We start from the raw sequence: 13854 nt of genomic DNA on the forward strand, positions 1-13854 counted from the left end.
GACGCTTAACGACTGAGCCACCCAGGCGCCCCCAGTAGAGGATTTTTTTTTAAAGAAAAGTATTAACATTCTAGAGCTTAGTGTAAAACAAAAAGAGGGGGAAAACCCAACATCTGAAATGTCTGGTAACCAAAATGAGAAACACAAATTTTCCACTGTCACTCAAAGATGTAAAACAAAATAACAAAAGAGAGGAAAATAAAAAGAAGTGTGTGATAATTCAAATCACATGCAGGGTTCCATTAACTTTTTTTTAAATCTACATGTGAAAGATGGTCTGAAAATGATGTTCAACGCTAACTGTTCAAAGAATTTTCTCATTAGGGATTTATCATCTCCTGTAGCCTGTTGAGAGGTTAAATGCCAAAATGAATGTACAAATATGGAAAGAAACACTTTCTGATTGTTGAGTATCGATATTACTGTAATGAATAATGAGCCATAATCTTGAAATTTCATCAAAGTAAAATGAGTATTGTTTTATATTCTGGCATAAAAAAGTTCCACAAAACTTTCAGAATGAGAAAAAGGTTCAACCTCAAAAGTAAAACTCATCACCAAAAATACATAAAAATTTATTCCAACAGGCATAAGCCTTTTGGAGGGCAAGTTATTTATAGAGATCAAAAGTCTTCAGTACACGTATATACTTTGGTGCCAACAATTCCACTAGCACAGAACTTACCCTAAGAATATAATCACAGATATACAAAGGTTTATTAATGATAACAGACAATCCAATAGTATTTATGGCTGTGGAAAACTGGAAGTGACCTCTGTGTCCAATAACTGGTTAATTAAGTTATGCTATATATAATATGATGGAATTTTTTAGAACCATTACAGTTTGTGCTTAAGAGTAAGGATTCTCAACAAGGTGGACATAGCACAATCAACCATGAGGCTTTTTCAATAAACCACATGCCCCTCCAACCTCTAGCATAACTGGGGTGAGGGAGGGATGGTCCCTTGGGTGAGCTGGGTGGTGCAGTGAGCCACTGTTACTATGGGAACGTGTCATATCTCTTAAGTGTACTGAAGAGGCAACCAGTATGTAAGAAGAGTATTTTGTCATATGGTCTAAAAAAAAGTGGGCTATGTGAAATTTACATAAAATTAACCATTTTAAAGTGTACAATTCAACGGCATTCAGTACATTCACAATGTTGTGCAGCCACCATTTCTGTTTAGTTCCAAAACATCATCACCTCCCCCCACCCCCAAATCCCCATACCCACTAAGCAGTCACTGCCCAGCACCTGGCAATCACCAGTATACTTTCAGTCTCTATGGATTTAGAGATATCAATACCTATTCTAGATATTGCAAATAAATGGAATCATCCAATATGTGGACTTTTATGTCTCTTTTTGCACATGGTATATCCAACTGTCCCAGCACCATTTGTTGAGAAGACTACTCCTTCCCCCACTGAATTGCCTTGGCACTTCTATTGAAATCAACTGACCATAAATATAAGGGTTTATCCCTGAACTCTCAGTTCTCTCTACTGATGTACATGTCTACCCTGGCCCCATACTAGTACCAGAATCCTGATAACTGTAGCTTTATAGTTGTTAGTGCAAAGTATGAGTCCTCCAACTTGGTCCTTTTTTCAAGATTATTTTGGCTATTCTGGTCCTTTGCATCTCCATATGAATTTTTAGGATCAATCTGTCAATTTCTGCTTAAGAGATTGTGTTGAATCTATAGATCAACTTGGGAAACACTGTCATCTTAACAATACTGAATCTTCCAATTCATGAACACTAAATGTCTCTCCATTAATTTAGTTTTTCAATTTCTCTCAGCAATATAAGTTTACAGGTCTTGCACCTCTTTTGTCAAATTTATACTTAAGCATTTAATTCTTTTTGATGCTGCTGTGAATGGAATTGTTTCTTAATTTTAAGATTATTCATTGCTCATATATAGAAATACAATTCAATTTTGTATACTGATCTTGTATCCTGTGACCTTGCTGGACTTCTTTGTTATTCCTTTCTTTTTTCTTTTTTAAAGATTTTATTTATTTTAGAGAGAGAGCACAAGCAGGGGGAGGAGGAACAGAGGGAGAGGGAGATATTCTCCAGCAGACTCCACACTGAGTACACAGCCTGATATGGGGCTTGATCCCAGGGGCCCGATATCATGACCTGAGCCAAAACCAAGAGCTGGACACTTAACCGACTAGCCACTCAGGCACCCCTGTTTGTTATTTCTATTAGTTTTTTGTGGATTTCTTAAGATTTTCCACATACAGGATCATGTCATCTGTAAACAATGACAGTTTTACTTTCTTTCCAATCCGGTTATCTTTTATTTTGTTTTATTTCCCGATTGTACTAGAGCCTGAGAATTTGTATTTTTTAATAGGTTCCAAGGTGATACTGATGCTGCTGGTCCGGGGACCACACCTGGAGAACCACTGCTTTAAAGAATGTGTATCTCATAATGGAAATGACACTTGAGGTGAGTAATGGAAGAGAAGTAAATATTACAATATACTACAAGTGTAAGATCCTCTCTACATACTGTGAGGGAAAATGATAATCAAAGAATAGTCTAAGCATAATTACTTTGGAAGAAATACATAAACAGAGATTATCCAGTGAGATTTTTGGTGTTCTACACATTATTTGTATGTATGTATGTATGTACATATATATGTACTTATTTATTTATTGATTGATTGGATTGTAAACTCTGTGTCCAATGTGGAGCTTAAACTCACGACCCTGACCAAGATTAGGAGTTGCATGCTCCACTGACTGAGCCAGCCAGGCGCCCCGTCTATATATTTTAAAAAGCTTTAAAAAACTTTAAAATGTTAACGTCAATGACTAGAGAAAAGCTAAAATGGTATGGAGTGTCCATTTTGGAATTACAGTTATTCATAAACAGAGTACCAAGTCAAAGGTATTAACATTAGAATCATAATAAAACAGGGGCGACTGGGTGGCTCAGTCAGTTAAGTGACCAACTCTCGATTTCTGCTCAGGTCATGATCTCAGGGTTGTGAGATTGAACCCCGAGTTGGGTTCCGCACGGGGTGTGGAGTCTGCTTGAGATTCTCTCTCTCCCTCTTCCCCTCCCCCTGAATGCACTCTCTCAAATAAATAAATCTTTAAAAAAAATCATAATAGAACAGTAACAACAATGGTAAGGTTAATAACGAATAAGTGTATGGAACACTTATGACAGCCACATACTGTTCTAACTGCTACATTAATTCATTGAATTCTTACAGCCCTATGAGTTAGCTATTATCATTATCCCCATCTTGTAGATAAGGAAACTGAGGCACAGAGAATTTATTTATTTAAAAGATTTTATTCATTTATTTGAGAGAGAGAGAGCGCGCACGTGCATGCCCAGGAGCAAGGGGGAGGAGCAGAGGGAAAGGGACAAGGAGCCTTGTGCTGAGTGTGGAGCCCAAAGTGGGGCTCGATCTCACAACCCCAAGATCATGACCTGAGCCAAATCAAGAGTTAGATGTTCAACTGACTGAGCCACCCAGGTGCTCTGAGGCACAGCGAGTTTAAATGACTTGCTCAAGGTCGCACATCTAGGAAGTGTCAGAGCCACGATTCCCCCAAGGCAATGTAGCTCTAGAGCCCACTCTTTCCCATAATGCTGTACTCCTTCTGTTTCTTCTTGCCACAGACGATAAAAATTTCCTTCCTCTAAGTAATAAAAGCAATTTTCTACTGCTTTCTGTGAACTTCCCTTTTAATCATTTCAAAGGGAGTCATAAAAATTAGCTTGTTGTGCAACATTTGAGGAGCTTAAAAACAGTGTCTGGGTAGAAGGATGGGTACCTAGCTGTTCACTTGAAAAAAAGGTGTGTGGTGGGTTCTGAAAGCTAGCAAAGTTGCAATCTCTGTTCTAGAAGCTCACAGAAGAGGAAGAATGAGGATAATGAGTTCCTTGAGGAGGGTAGGCATAACATGTTTTAGCCAGGGTGGCTGAATCACACAAAGGAATAAAGCCTTACCAGAAGCTGAAAAAAAATCTCAATGACATCCCTGCTGATGTTCCTAATTCTAGGTTGTTTGGTGGGTCTTGAAACTTTAAATAGCTCTACAAAGGGATGTGGTAAGTTCATATGACCCCTCTCTGCTGGAACAGCTTTGCCCTGTCCAAATGAATCTTAGTCACCACTGTGGCTATTTTAGGCCCGAGTCTGATTTTGTGGCACTGGGAGAACTACAGCATGGGTTTCTTGTGATAGGGCAAACCTGAGCCCTATGGTAAAAGGCCTGTACTTGGGCAATGAAAGGTTCAGCCCCAGACAGGGCAATGTCACAAAGGCCAAAGCAGTAGTAGACTTAAAAAGGCTAGGGAAGAGTTGAGAAAAAAAAAGGATAATTAATGGTTTCTTTGGGGAGGAAATGAACTTCAAAAACAGCTGACCAAATTTCACTTTGGATAGTAAGATTTTTTTTCTCTCTTGTAGGCTATATTGGTTCAGGTGTATATCAAAGATGGGGAAACTTCTTTGGGCGCCATCCTGATAATGGCATGTCATTAATAATTATTTTTGCCAAGGACTTTTAAAGCAAACAGAGAAGAGCCAGTTTGAATCCCTGACTGCAAAAACAATTAGGGCAGAGGCTTAACTGAGAATCATCATCACCAACAATGACATGTTGCAATTTCCCTTGCTGTAGAGTAGCACGGTCCAATAGGACTTTTTACAATGATGGAAATGTCCTATATCTGTGTGGTCTGATTCGGTAGCCACATTTGGTTACTGAGCACTTGAAATGTGCTAGTGTGACTGGGGAACTGATCTTTTAGTTTTATTTAAGTTTCACTGATTTAAATTTAAATAGCTACACGAGGCTACCAGCTATCATGATCGACAGTTCAGCTCTATAGCATAATATTGTGGCCTAGTTTCCCCCAAATTCATATAAATGTTCTTCTAAATCTAGAGTTGTATACAATTACTCATATATTTCAGGGTTGAATAGTGAATGTTATTGTGATTTATGACATATCTGAAAACTATGAAGTTTTATAGTTGGCAGGAGTCACGGGCTAAGGAGGACTACTAACCAATCAACCACTTAGAGGAGAGAGTTAAAAATTATTTTTTTAGAGTAATAAAAAATAATTCAAATATAAGTTAATTTTAAGACCACAATATGAGTTTCCTCTGTTGGGAAGAGCAGGGGGAGAGGCGAATGCTGTCGCATAAAATTTTTGAATAGTGCTGGAGTGCCTGGGTGGCTCAGTTGGTTAAGTGTCTGACTCATGGTTTTGGCTCAGGTCATGATCTCAGGGTTGTGGGATTGAGCCCTGTGTTGGGCTCCAAGCTCAGCGTGGAGTCTGCTTGAGATTCCCTCTCCCTCTGCCCCTGCCTTCTCTCTCTCTCTCTCTCAAATAAATAAATAAATAAATAAATTTTTTGAATAGTGCTAAAAGACTCCATTATTCTTGTTTGGTGTTTTTTTCAAAACCTTTTAAAATCAAATGGGCTCTCCATATGGATAATCATATTTTTTTTGGTGAGGTAGAGGATAAGAGAGTGGTAAAAGGAGAAAGGTACCTAGAAGAATAAAAAAAGGTGAGAAAGGTAATTTGAAAATATTTTCTAGTAGACCAAGGTAGTGGGGATTTTTACTACTTTGTGATGGTTGTCCAATTCTAATCCAGTATTGTTTCCATTGAGCTGAACTCCCATTTTGTCAAAATATTTGAGAAAATGGAGATGCCTGGGTGGCTCAGTTGGTTAAGTGTCTGCCTTCAGCTTGGGTTGTGATCCCAGGGTCCTGGGATCGAGTCCCGCATTGGGCTCCCTGCCCGTCGGGGAGCCTGCTTCTCCCTCTCCCTCCTCTGCTTGTGCTCTTTCTCGCTATCTTTCTCTCTCAAATAAATAAATAAATAAATAAATAAATAAATAAATAAATACTTAAAAAAAATTAGAAAAAGTAATTATATCTCTGCTATGAATTTTCAGGATAATACAAATCTAAAATGTGATTAATCTTCCATTTATTATAACCTCTTGTTTAGATTCACACTTAGATATTACCTTAAATGATTTAAAAACCAAAATATTATTGAAATAAGTTTCAGAAGTGAGAATTTAGCTGTAAGAAAGCTTTTTGCTGATTTCTTTAATTACCTTTAGTTTCCTCCTTGCATTGAATTTCCTCAGTTGCTCTACTGTTTCTGGAAGATGAATCTTGTAGGCATAACGATCCCGCTCCTATAAAAGAAGAAAGATAATGAACATATGTAGCCATTTAAAAAAGTGAAGAAACTTAATTGAAAACAAACAATAAAGCCCAAATTTCTTAAATATGAAACTTAGATTGAATTCTAGAATACTGGAGATTTTATTCCATGATACTGGTAAACATTTTCAAATGAAGGCTATTAAGGTCAAAAGTGATAGCAAAATAATCTTCAGCAATAATAAAGGCTAAAATAATGGGTTATATAATTTTCAGGTATGGCTATATGGCTAAGATAATTAACCATAGTTATGAAAGTATGAAGTTACCTTTGATATGATCTTGTCAGGTAAAACGAGCATATGAAAAATTAACTCCACAAATGATTGAGCATTTGGAGTCATCTGGAATAACTGGATTTTAAAAAAATCACAGTATCTTTGAACTAGAACAAACTTTTCAAGGCCATCTAATTCAACCATTTCCCCATGTGGGATCCTCTTCAATCCCTGATGGAGGATTATTCTGTTTGACCTTGTCCAGTAGGTGATCATTATTTTATGGCAGCTTATTACAATTTTAAGAAAGCAAAAATGTTCTTACTTAGCCTGGGCCCATACCTGGCTTGTTTGGGCTAGCTCTGTCCTCTGTGACATCACGGAGCAAACATACTACCTCTTCCATATAATAACTCTTCAGTAGCTAAGAAGGGGATCATGCTTTCACTAAGTCTACTCTCTGTGATGTCTCCAGTTGCCTCAACTATTCCTCATGTATATTTTAAACCTCTTGTCAACCTATTTTAAACTTTTTTTTTTAAGATTTTATTTATTTATTTGACAGAGAGATAGCGACAGCAGGAACACAAGCACGGGGAGAGGGAGAGGGAGAAGCAGGCTTCCCGCTGAGTAGGAAGCCCGATGCGGGGCTCGATCCCAGGACCCTGGGATCATGACCTGAGCCGAAGGCAAACGCTTAACGACTGAGCCACCCAGGCGCCCCTCTTGTCATTCTTCTTAACACCCCCTTTGGTTCTACTCTAATTTGTCAATGTATCAGATTTGGGTAAGTATTCATTTCAGAAATATTTCTTGAGAGCCTACTATGTGCCAGGCATTGTTCTATGCACTTGGGATATGTGAGTAAACAAAACCAATGCAGATTCAGGCCCTTGTGTAGCTCATGTTCGAATAGGAGAAGAAAATACAAAAAGGCGAATTATGGAGTATGATGAAAGTGCTATGGAATAAAGCAAAAAGTAAAGCAGAGTAAGAGGGATTGGGTACACTGCAGTTTAAAATAGGATGGTCAAAGTAGGCCCACTTACTGTGAGGACACCCAAAAGTGGTGAGGGAGTGGTCTAGGCAGGGAGAACCACCAATCCAAAGGCCCAAAGTAGGGAGTGTACCTGGAATTTTCAAGAACTAGCAAGGAGACCCATGTGTGTGGAGTAAATAGATCAGATCAGAGAGGTGACAAGGCTGGGGTAGGCCATAAAGAGCCTTTTATTCTGAATGGGAGAGGGAGCCACTGGAGAGTTTTGAGCTGAAGTGACATGATCTGACAACTTTAAAGGAACTCTCGGTTGTTGTGTTGAGAACAGATTAGAAGGGAGCAAGCGTTTAAGAAAAAAAGGGGGGGGGGCAGGGAGACCAGTTAGAAGCCAACTGCAGTAATCTGGGAGGGGGGAGATGATGATAGATGAAATCAGATGGAGGGATGCCTGGGTGGCTCAGTCGGTTAAGGCATCTGCCTTCGGCTCAGGTCATGATCCCAGGGTCCTGGGATCGAGCACCGCATTGGGCTCCCTGCTCAGCGGGGAGCCTGCTTCTCCCTCTGCCTGCTGCTCTCCCTGCTCATGCTCTCTCTCTCTCCCTGACAAATCAATAAATAAAATCTTAAAAAAAAAATCAGATGGAAAAATAAAAAAGGTGAAAAGGAGATAGATTCTGAATATATTTTGTTTTCTGCAGAAAGTTTTACTGAGATAATTAGCATATAACAAACTCCATGTTTAAAATGTATAATTTAATCAGTTTTGATGTATATAAGCATAAAAGCATCACCACGATCAAGATGATGAATATACCCATCACTCTCAGAAGTTTCCCCAGGTCCATTTGTCCTCTCCCTATCAGTCCCCAGGCAGCCACTGTTTCTGTCACTGTAGATTGGTTTGCATTTTCTAGGATTTTATATAAATGGAACCAGACAGTACATACTCATTTTCCAACTTGTTTCACCCAGCATAAAGGTTTTGAACTTCATCCATCAAGTTGCGAGTATCAACAGTTCAGTCCTTTTTATTGCTGAGTGGCATTTCACTGTAAGGATATGCCATAATTTGTTTATCCATTCATCTGTTCATTGACCATGGGTTGTTTCCAAATTTTGGCTATTACATAGAAAGCTGCTATGAACATTAACGTACAAGTCTTTGTATGGACATGTATTTCATTTCTCTTAGGTAAATACTTAGGAGTAGACTGGCTGGGTTGTACTATAGGAGTATGTTTAACTTTTTAAGAAACTGCCAACCTGTTTTCCAAAGTATTTTACATTTCTAAAGCAATGTATCACTTCCAGTTGTTCTACATCCTTGCCAATACTTGGTATGGTTAGTCTTTTTGATTTTAGTCATTCTGATACATGTGCGTATAGAGATCTCATTGTGGCATTATGTTGTATTTCTCTGATGACTAATGATGTTGAGCAACTTTGCATGTACTTATTTGCCATCCACATATCTTCTTTGTAGAAGTGTCTGTTCCAAATATTTTCCCATTTTGAACTGGGTTGTGTGTTTTCTTATTATTGAGTTTTAAGAATTCTTCCCAGATAGGGAAAGGGGATTGATAGGTACAAACTCCTAGTTATAAAATAAATAAGACACAGGGATGTAATGTACAGCAAAGGGAATACAGTTAATAATATTGTGACAATTCTGTACAGTGACAGATGATAGCTAGGTTTTATCATGGTGGTCACTTCATAATGTATATAAATGTTGAATCATTATGTTGTACACCTGAAACTGATATAATATTGTATGTTAACTACAGTTCAAAAGAAGAGATTCTTTTTGTAATCTAAATATGTAAGTCCTGGGGCGCCTGGGTGGCTCAGTCGTTAAGTGTCTGCCTTCAGCTTAGGTCATGATCCCGGAGTCCTGGGATCGAGCCCCGCATCGGGCTCCCTGCTCGGCGGGAAGCCTGCTTCTCCCTCTCTCACTCCCCCTGCTTGTGTTCCTTCTCTCACTGTGTCTCTATCAAATAAATAAAATCTTAAAAAAAAAAAAAATATGTAAGTCCTTTATCAGATACTCCCACAGTTCATAGCTTTTCATTTTCTTACAGTGTCTTTCCAAGAACAGAAGTTCTTAATTCTGAATATATTTTGGAGGTGGAGAGTACAGGATTTTCTGAGATTGATGTGGGGTGTGAGAGAAAGAGAGGAGTCAAAGACCACACCAAGTTTTTCAGTGTGAGCAACTAGGAATCTGACACCAACAGAGATGGGGAAGAGATCAGGACTGTAGCTTTAACTATGTTATGCTTCAAATATCTAAAGTGGAGATTCAAGTAGGTACTTGGACATACAGGCCTGGAGTGCAGGAGAGAAATCTGGGCTGGAAATGAATTTTTGGAGGGTCATAAACATTTAGAAGGTATTAAGTTGGCATTTAACTCTGTCCCAGCCACTGAATTTGGGACTTTCACAGGCATTATCCCATTTCTTCTCCTTTTTTTTTTTAATTAAAAAGATTTACTTATTTTAGAGACAGAGCATGCAAGAGCAGGGGGAGGGGCAGAGGGAGAGAGAGAATCTCCAGCAGACTCTGCTGAGTACGGAGCCTGACTCGGGGCTTGATTTAATCTCGAGACCCTGAGATCATGACCTGACTTGAAATCAAGAGCTGGACGCTTACGCAACTGAGCCACCCAGGCGCCCCTCTCATTTATTCTTTACAACAACTACATAAGATAGTAGAGATAATGCTACACATTAATTATCTCAAAAGTCATGGCTCAAATGGACATAACTATCATCATCATAGTTAGCATGTATTGAGCGGCTTATTATGTGCCAGACATTGTTCTAGTGCTTTACATGTTTATGTTACTTATTCTTCACAACAAGGTAGGAACATATCATTATATCCTTTTTTTTTTAAAGATTTTTTATTTATTTATTTGAGACAGAGAGAATGAGAGAGAGAGCGAGCACATGAGAGGGGGGAGGGTCAGAGGGAGAAGCAGGCTCCCTGCCGAGCAGGGAGCCCGATGCGGGACTCGATCCAGGGACTCCAGGATTATGACCTGAGCCGAAGGCAGTCGCTTAACCAACTGAGCCACCCAGGCGCCCCTCATTATATCCTTTTATGCAGCTGGGAAAAAGGAGATGCATTATACCTGATGAAGATTAATTAGTATGAAGTGGGCCTCTTAATTTTCTTAATCTGGATACTATATAACATTTGTAAATTAAGTTCAAGATCACATTATTATTTTATAACTAAAATCCATGTTTGCATGTGAGCCACTTCTAAAATTAATGTTTTGGTATCATGTGCTGACAAAATTTATTTTTGAATTTAAATGTAGAATTTTATAGTCAATCCTGTCAAAATTTCACCTTATTATCATTGAAATTCCTAAGGAATGAATACAAACCCTTTAAAATTTATTTTCTATATTAATGACTAAATGTAACGAGTTCTATTGGAGAGCAAAATTATATTTTTCTTGAGTGCACATACAATGCTTGATGTCAAAATGACTACAATTTGCACATCTGCCAGATTCTATATGCTAAACATCTTGGAAATGATTTTATTATCTTTAGGGACTTAATCTTTTCCTGCACTAAGCCAGAACAGGTTCACCAATAGAAGACATAAGAATTTATCGAATAATTAACTAGCAGAGACAAGCATAAAATTAGCATTCTATAACAAGCAACAGAATCTTTTAATGGATTGCTGTTACTGTGGAAGATGGGGTACACACACACACACACACACACACACACACCCCACAATGGACTATTACTCAGCCATAAAAAAGAATGAAATCTTGCCATTCACAACAACACAGATGGACCTACAGAGTATCATGCTAAATTAATTCAGACAGAGAAAGGCAAATACCATAGAATTTCACTTATATGTGGAATTGAAAAGACAAAACAGGGGTGCCTGGCTGGCTTAGCTGGTAGAACATGTCTCTCAACCTCAGGGTCATGAGTTCAAGCCCCACATTGGACATGGAGCCTACTTAAAAAAAGAAATAAGACAAAAAAGAAAGACAAAACAAATGAACAAACAAAACCAGAAAAAGAATCATAAATACAGAGAACAAACTGGTAGTTGCCAGAGTGGAGGGTGGTGGTGGGGGAACAGGCAAAAATAGGTGAAGGGGATTAAGAAGTACAAACTTCCAGTTATAAAATAAATAAGTCTTGGGGATGAAAAGTACAGCATAGGGAATATAGTCAATAATATTATAATTCCTTTGTATGGTGACAGATGGTAACTGCACTTATTGTAGCAAGCACTGCATGATGTACAGAACTGTCGAATCCCTATCCTGTACACCTGAAACTAACATAACATATGTCAACTAAACTTCAATTTAAAAAATTGTAAAAAAAATTTTAAGTTGTGTTATGCCTGGTGATATTTAACCAACATATACTGAAAAACAAACATCAAAATGGGCTTTGTTTTACTTTTTGAGTAAAACTTGTTTTTGCATTTTGATAGAATAGAGGGGAAAACAAGTAAACCCAGGAAGGTCTTTAACACAAGAAGAAAAAGAACCCAAATGAAAAGGAGCTGTATAATAGAGCAGAAAGACAGTGATTTTGGAGTCAGAAAGACTTTTGTTCAAATTCTGGGTCATTTAGGTACTGGCTCTATGACCTTACATTCTCTCAGCTGTTTTTGAAAACTAATCTTACAGGATTTTTAGTAAGATAAATGAGATGCTATATAGGTACATGATCGGCTTTAATGGTGTTATACGAAAACAATGGATCGTGGATCACCACATCAAAAACTAATGATGTACTGTATGGTGACTAACATAACATAATAAAATAAAATAAAATAAAATAAAAAAATGATTATTTTTGTTAGTCAACATGTACAAACCTCTGATGTAAAGTAATTTAGGAGTGCTGTAAGTATGTACGTATGCATGTATCAACAAACAGCTTACTAAATAAGTTTGGTTGTTTTCTAAATGATAATATTTTTCCTATCACATAAGAAAAAGGTAAAAATAAAATATAGTAAACATTACAGGGGACCAAACCTGTGACCCATTTCTAATTGTCTTTATTTATTCACTGTTTCCAATAAAGGGTGAACCAAGTAACAGCATGTTTTTGAATGAAGAGTCTAAATCTTCTCTGTCTAGTACAGTAGCCACTAGGTAAGACTAAATTTAAATTCATTAAAATTAAATATAATTAAGGGATGCCTGGGTGGCTCAGTTGGTTAAGTGTCTGACTCTTGGTTTCGGCTCAGGCTGTGATCTCATGGGTTGTGAGATCAAGCCCTGAGACAGGCTCTATGCTTAGTGGGGAGTCTGCTTGAGATTCTCTCCCTCTGCCCCTGTCCCCATCTGCATGTGCACTGTCTCTCAAATAAATAAATATATCTTAAAAAAATTTAATATAATTAAAAATTCAGTTCTTCAAGTTGTACTAGACACATTTCAAGCATATGGCTAGTTGCTACCACACTGGACAGTTCAGATATAAAATACTGCCCTCATGACAGAAAGTTCTTATTGGACAATGCTGGTAGGGAGTCTATTACTACTGCTGAATTGAGGTTAAAATCTGTCTGCAGTTTGCTTAAACTGATATTGCTTAACATTTTAGGCATATGTAATGGAAAAAATTTCCACTGGTATTAAAAAAAAAATAGTGTCTTCAGACCCTTTGTAGTCTCTGCAGATAGTACAATGGAGATTGGTTTTCTAGCTAATGCTGAGTGTGAGAGAAAGACAGGACCTAGGGAAAGTGGCTTGAAAGACATGTGCCATGTCTTTCATGCGCGGGCGCACATGAGCAGGGGGAAGGGCAGAGGGAGAGAAAGAGAGGGAGAGAGAGGAATCTCAAGAGGACTCCCTGCTGAGTGCAGAGCCAGATGTGGGCTCGACTCACAACCCTGAGATCATGACCTGAGCCAAAACCAAGAGTCAGACGCTCAACCGACTGAGCCACCCAGGTGCCCCTGGTGCAGAATTTTAAAGGACTCCCTTTTCAACGGAATAAACACTTCTTTTTCCAAAGCTTAATTTTTTTTAATTTTGATTTTTATTGTTATGTTAATCACCACACATTACATCATTAGTTTTTGATGTAGTGTACCACGATTCACTGTTTGTGCATAACACCCAGTGCTCCATGCAGAACGTGCCCTCTTTAATACCCATCACCAGGCTAACCCATCCTCCCACCCCCCTCCCCTCTAGAACCCTCAGTTTGTTTTTCAGAGTCCATCGTCTCTCATGGTTCGTCTCCCCCTCCGATTTCCCCCCCTTCATTCTTCCAAAGCTTAATTCTTTAGAGTTCTTGATAACAAAGAAATTACTTGCTTTCCCTTCTAAATCACTGACAGAAGGCTCTGAAAGCTGGAGAAGAGGCAGACTAG

The 13854-nt window shown here is 38.3% G+C and overlaps 1 protein-coding gene across 13 annotated transcripts in view; it reads right to left on the reverse strand.

The window, feature by feature from the left end:
- Nucleotides 1-13854, reverse strand: part of CASK (calcium/calmodulin dependent serine protein kinase) — a 346895-nt gene that overhangs the window by 103725 nt on the left and 229316 nt on the right. For all 13 annotated transcript variants that reach the window (XM_032426584.1, XM_032426582.1, XM_032426577.1 and 10 more), the window contains exon 9: nucleotides 6137-6220. In XM_032426584.1, the coding sequence (XP_032282475.1) occupies nucleotides 6137-6220 (84 nt within the window). The remainder of the gene's footprint in view (nucleotides 1-6136; nucleotides 6221-13854) is intronic.

The sequence above is a fragment of the Phoca vitulina genome, unplaced genomic scaffold, assembly GCF_004348235.1.
Source record: "Phoca vitulina isolate PV1807 unplaced genomic scaffold, GSC_HSeal_1.0 scaffold35, whole genome shotgun sequence".
Lineage (NCBI taxonomy): Eukaryota > Metazoa > Chordata > Mammalia > Carnivora > Phocidae > Phoca > Phoca vitulina.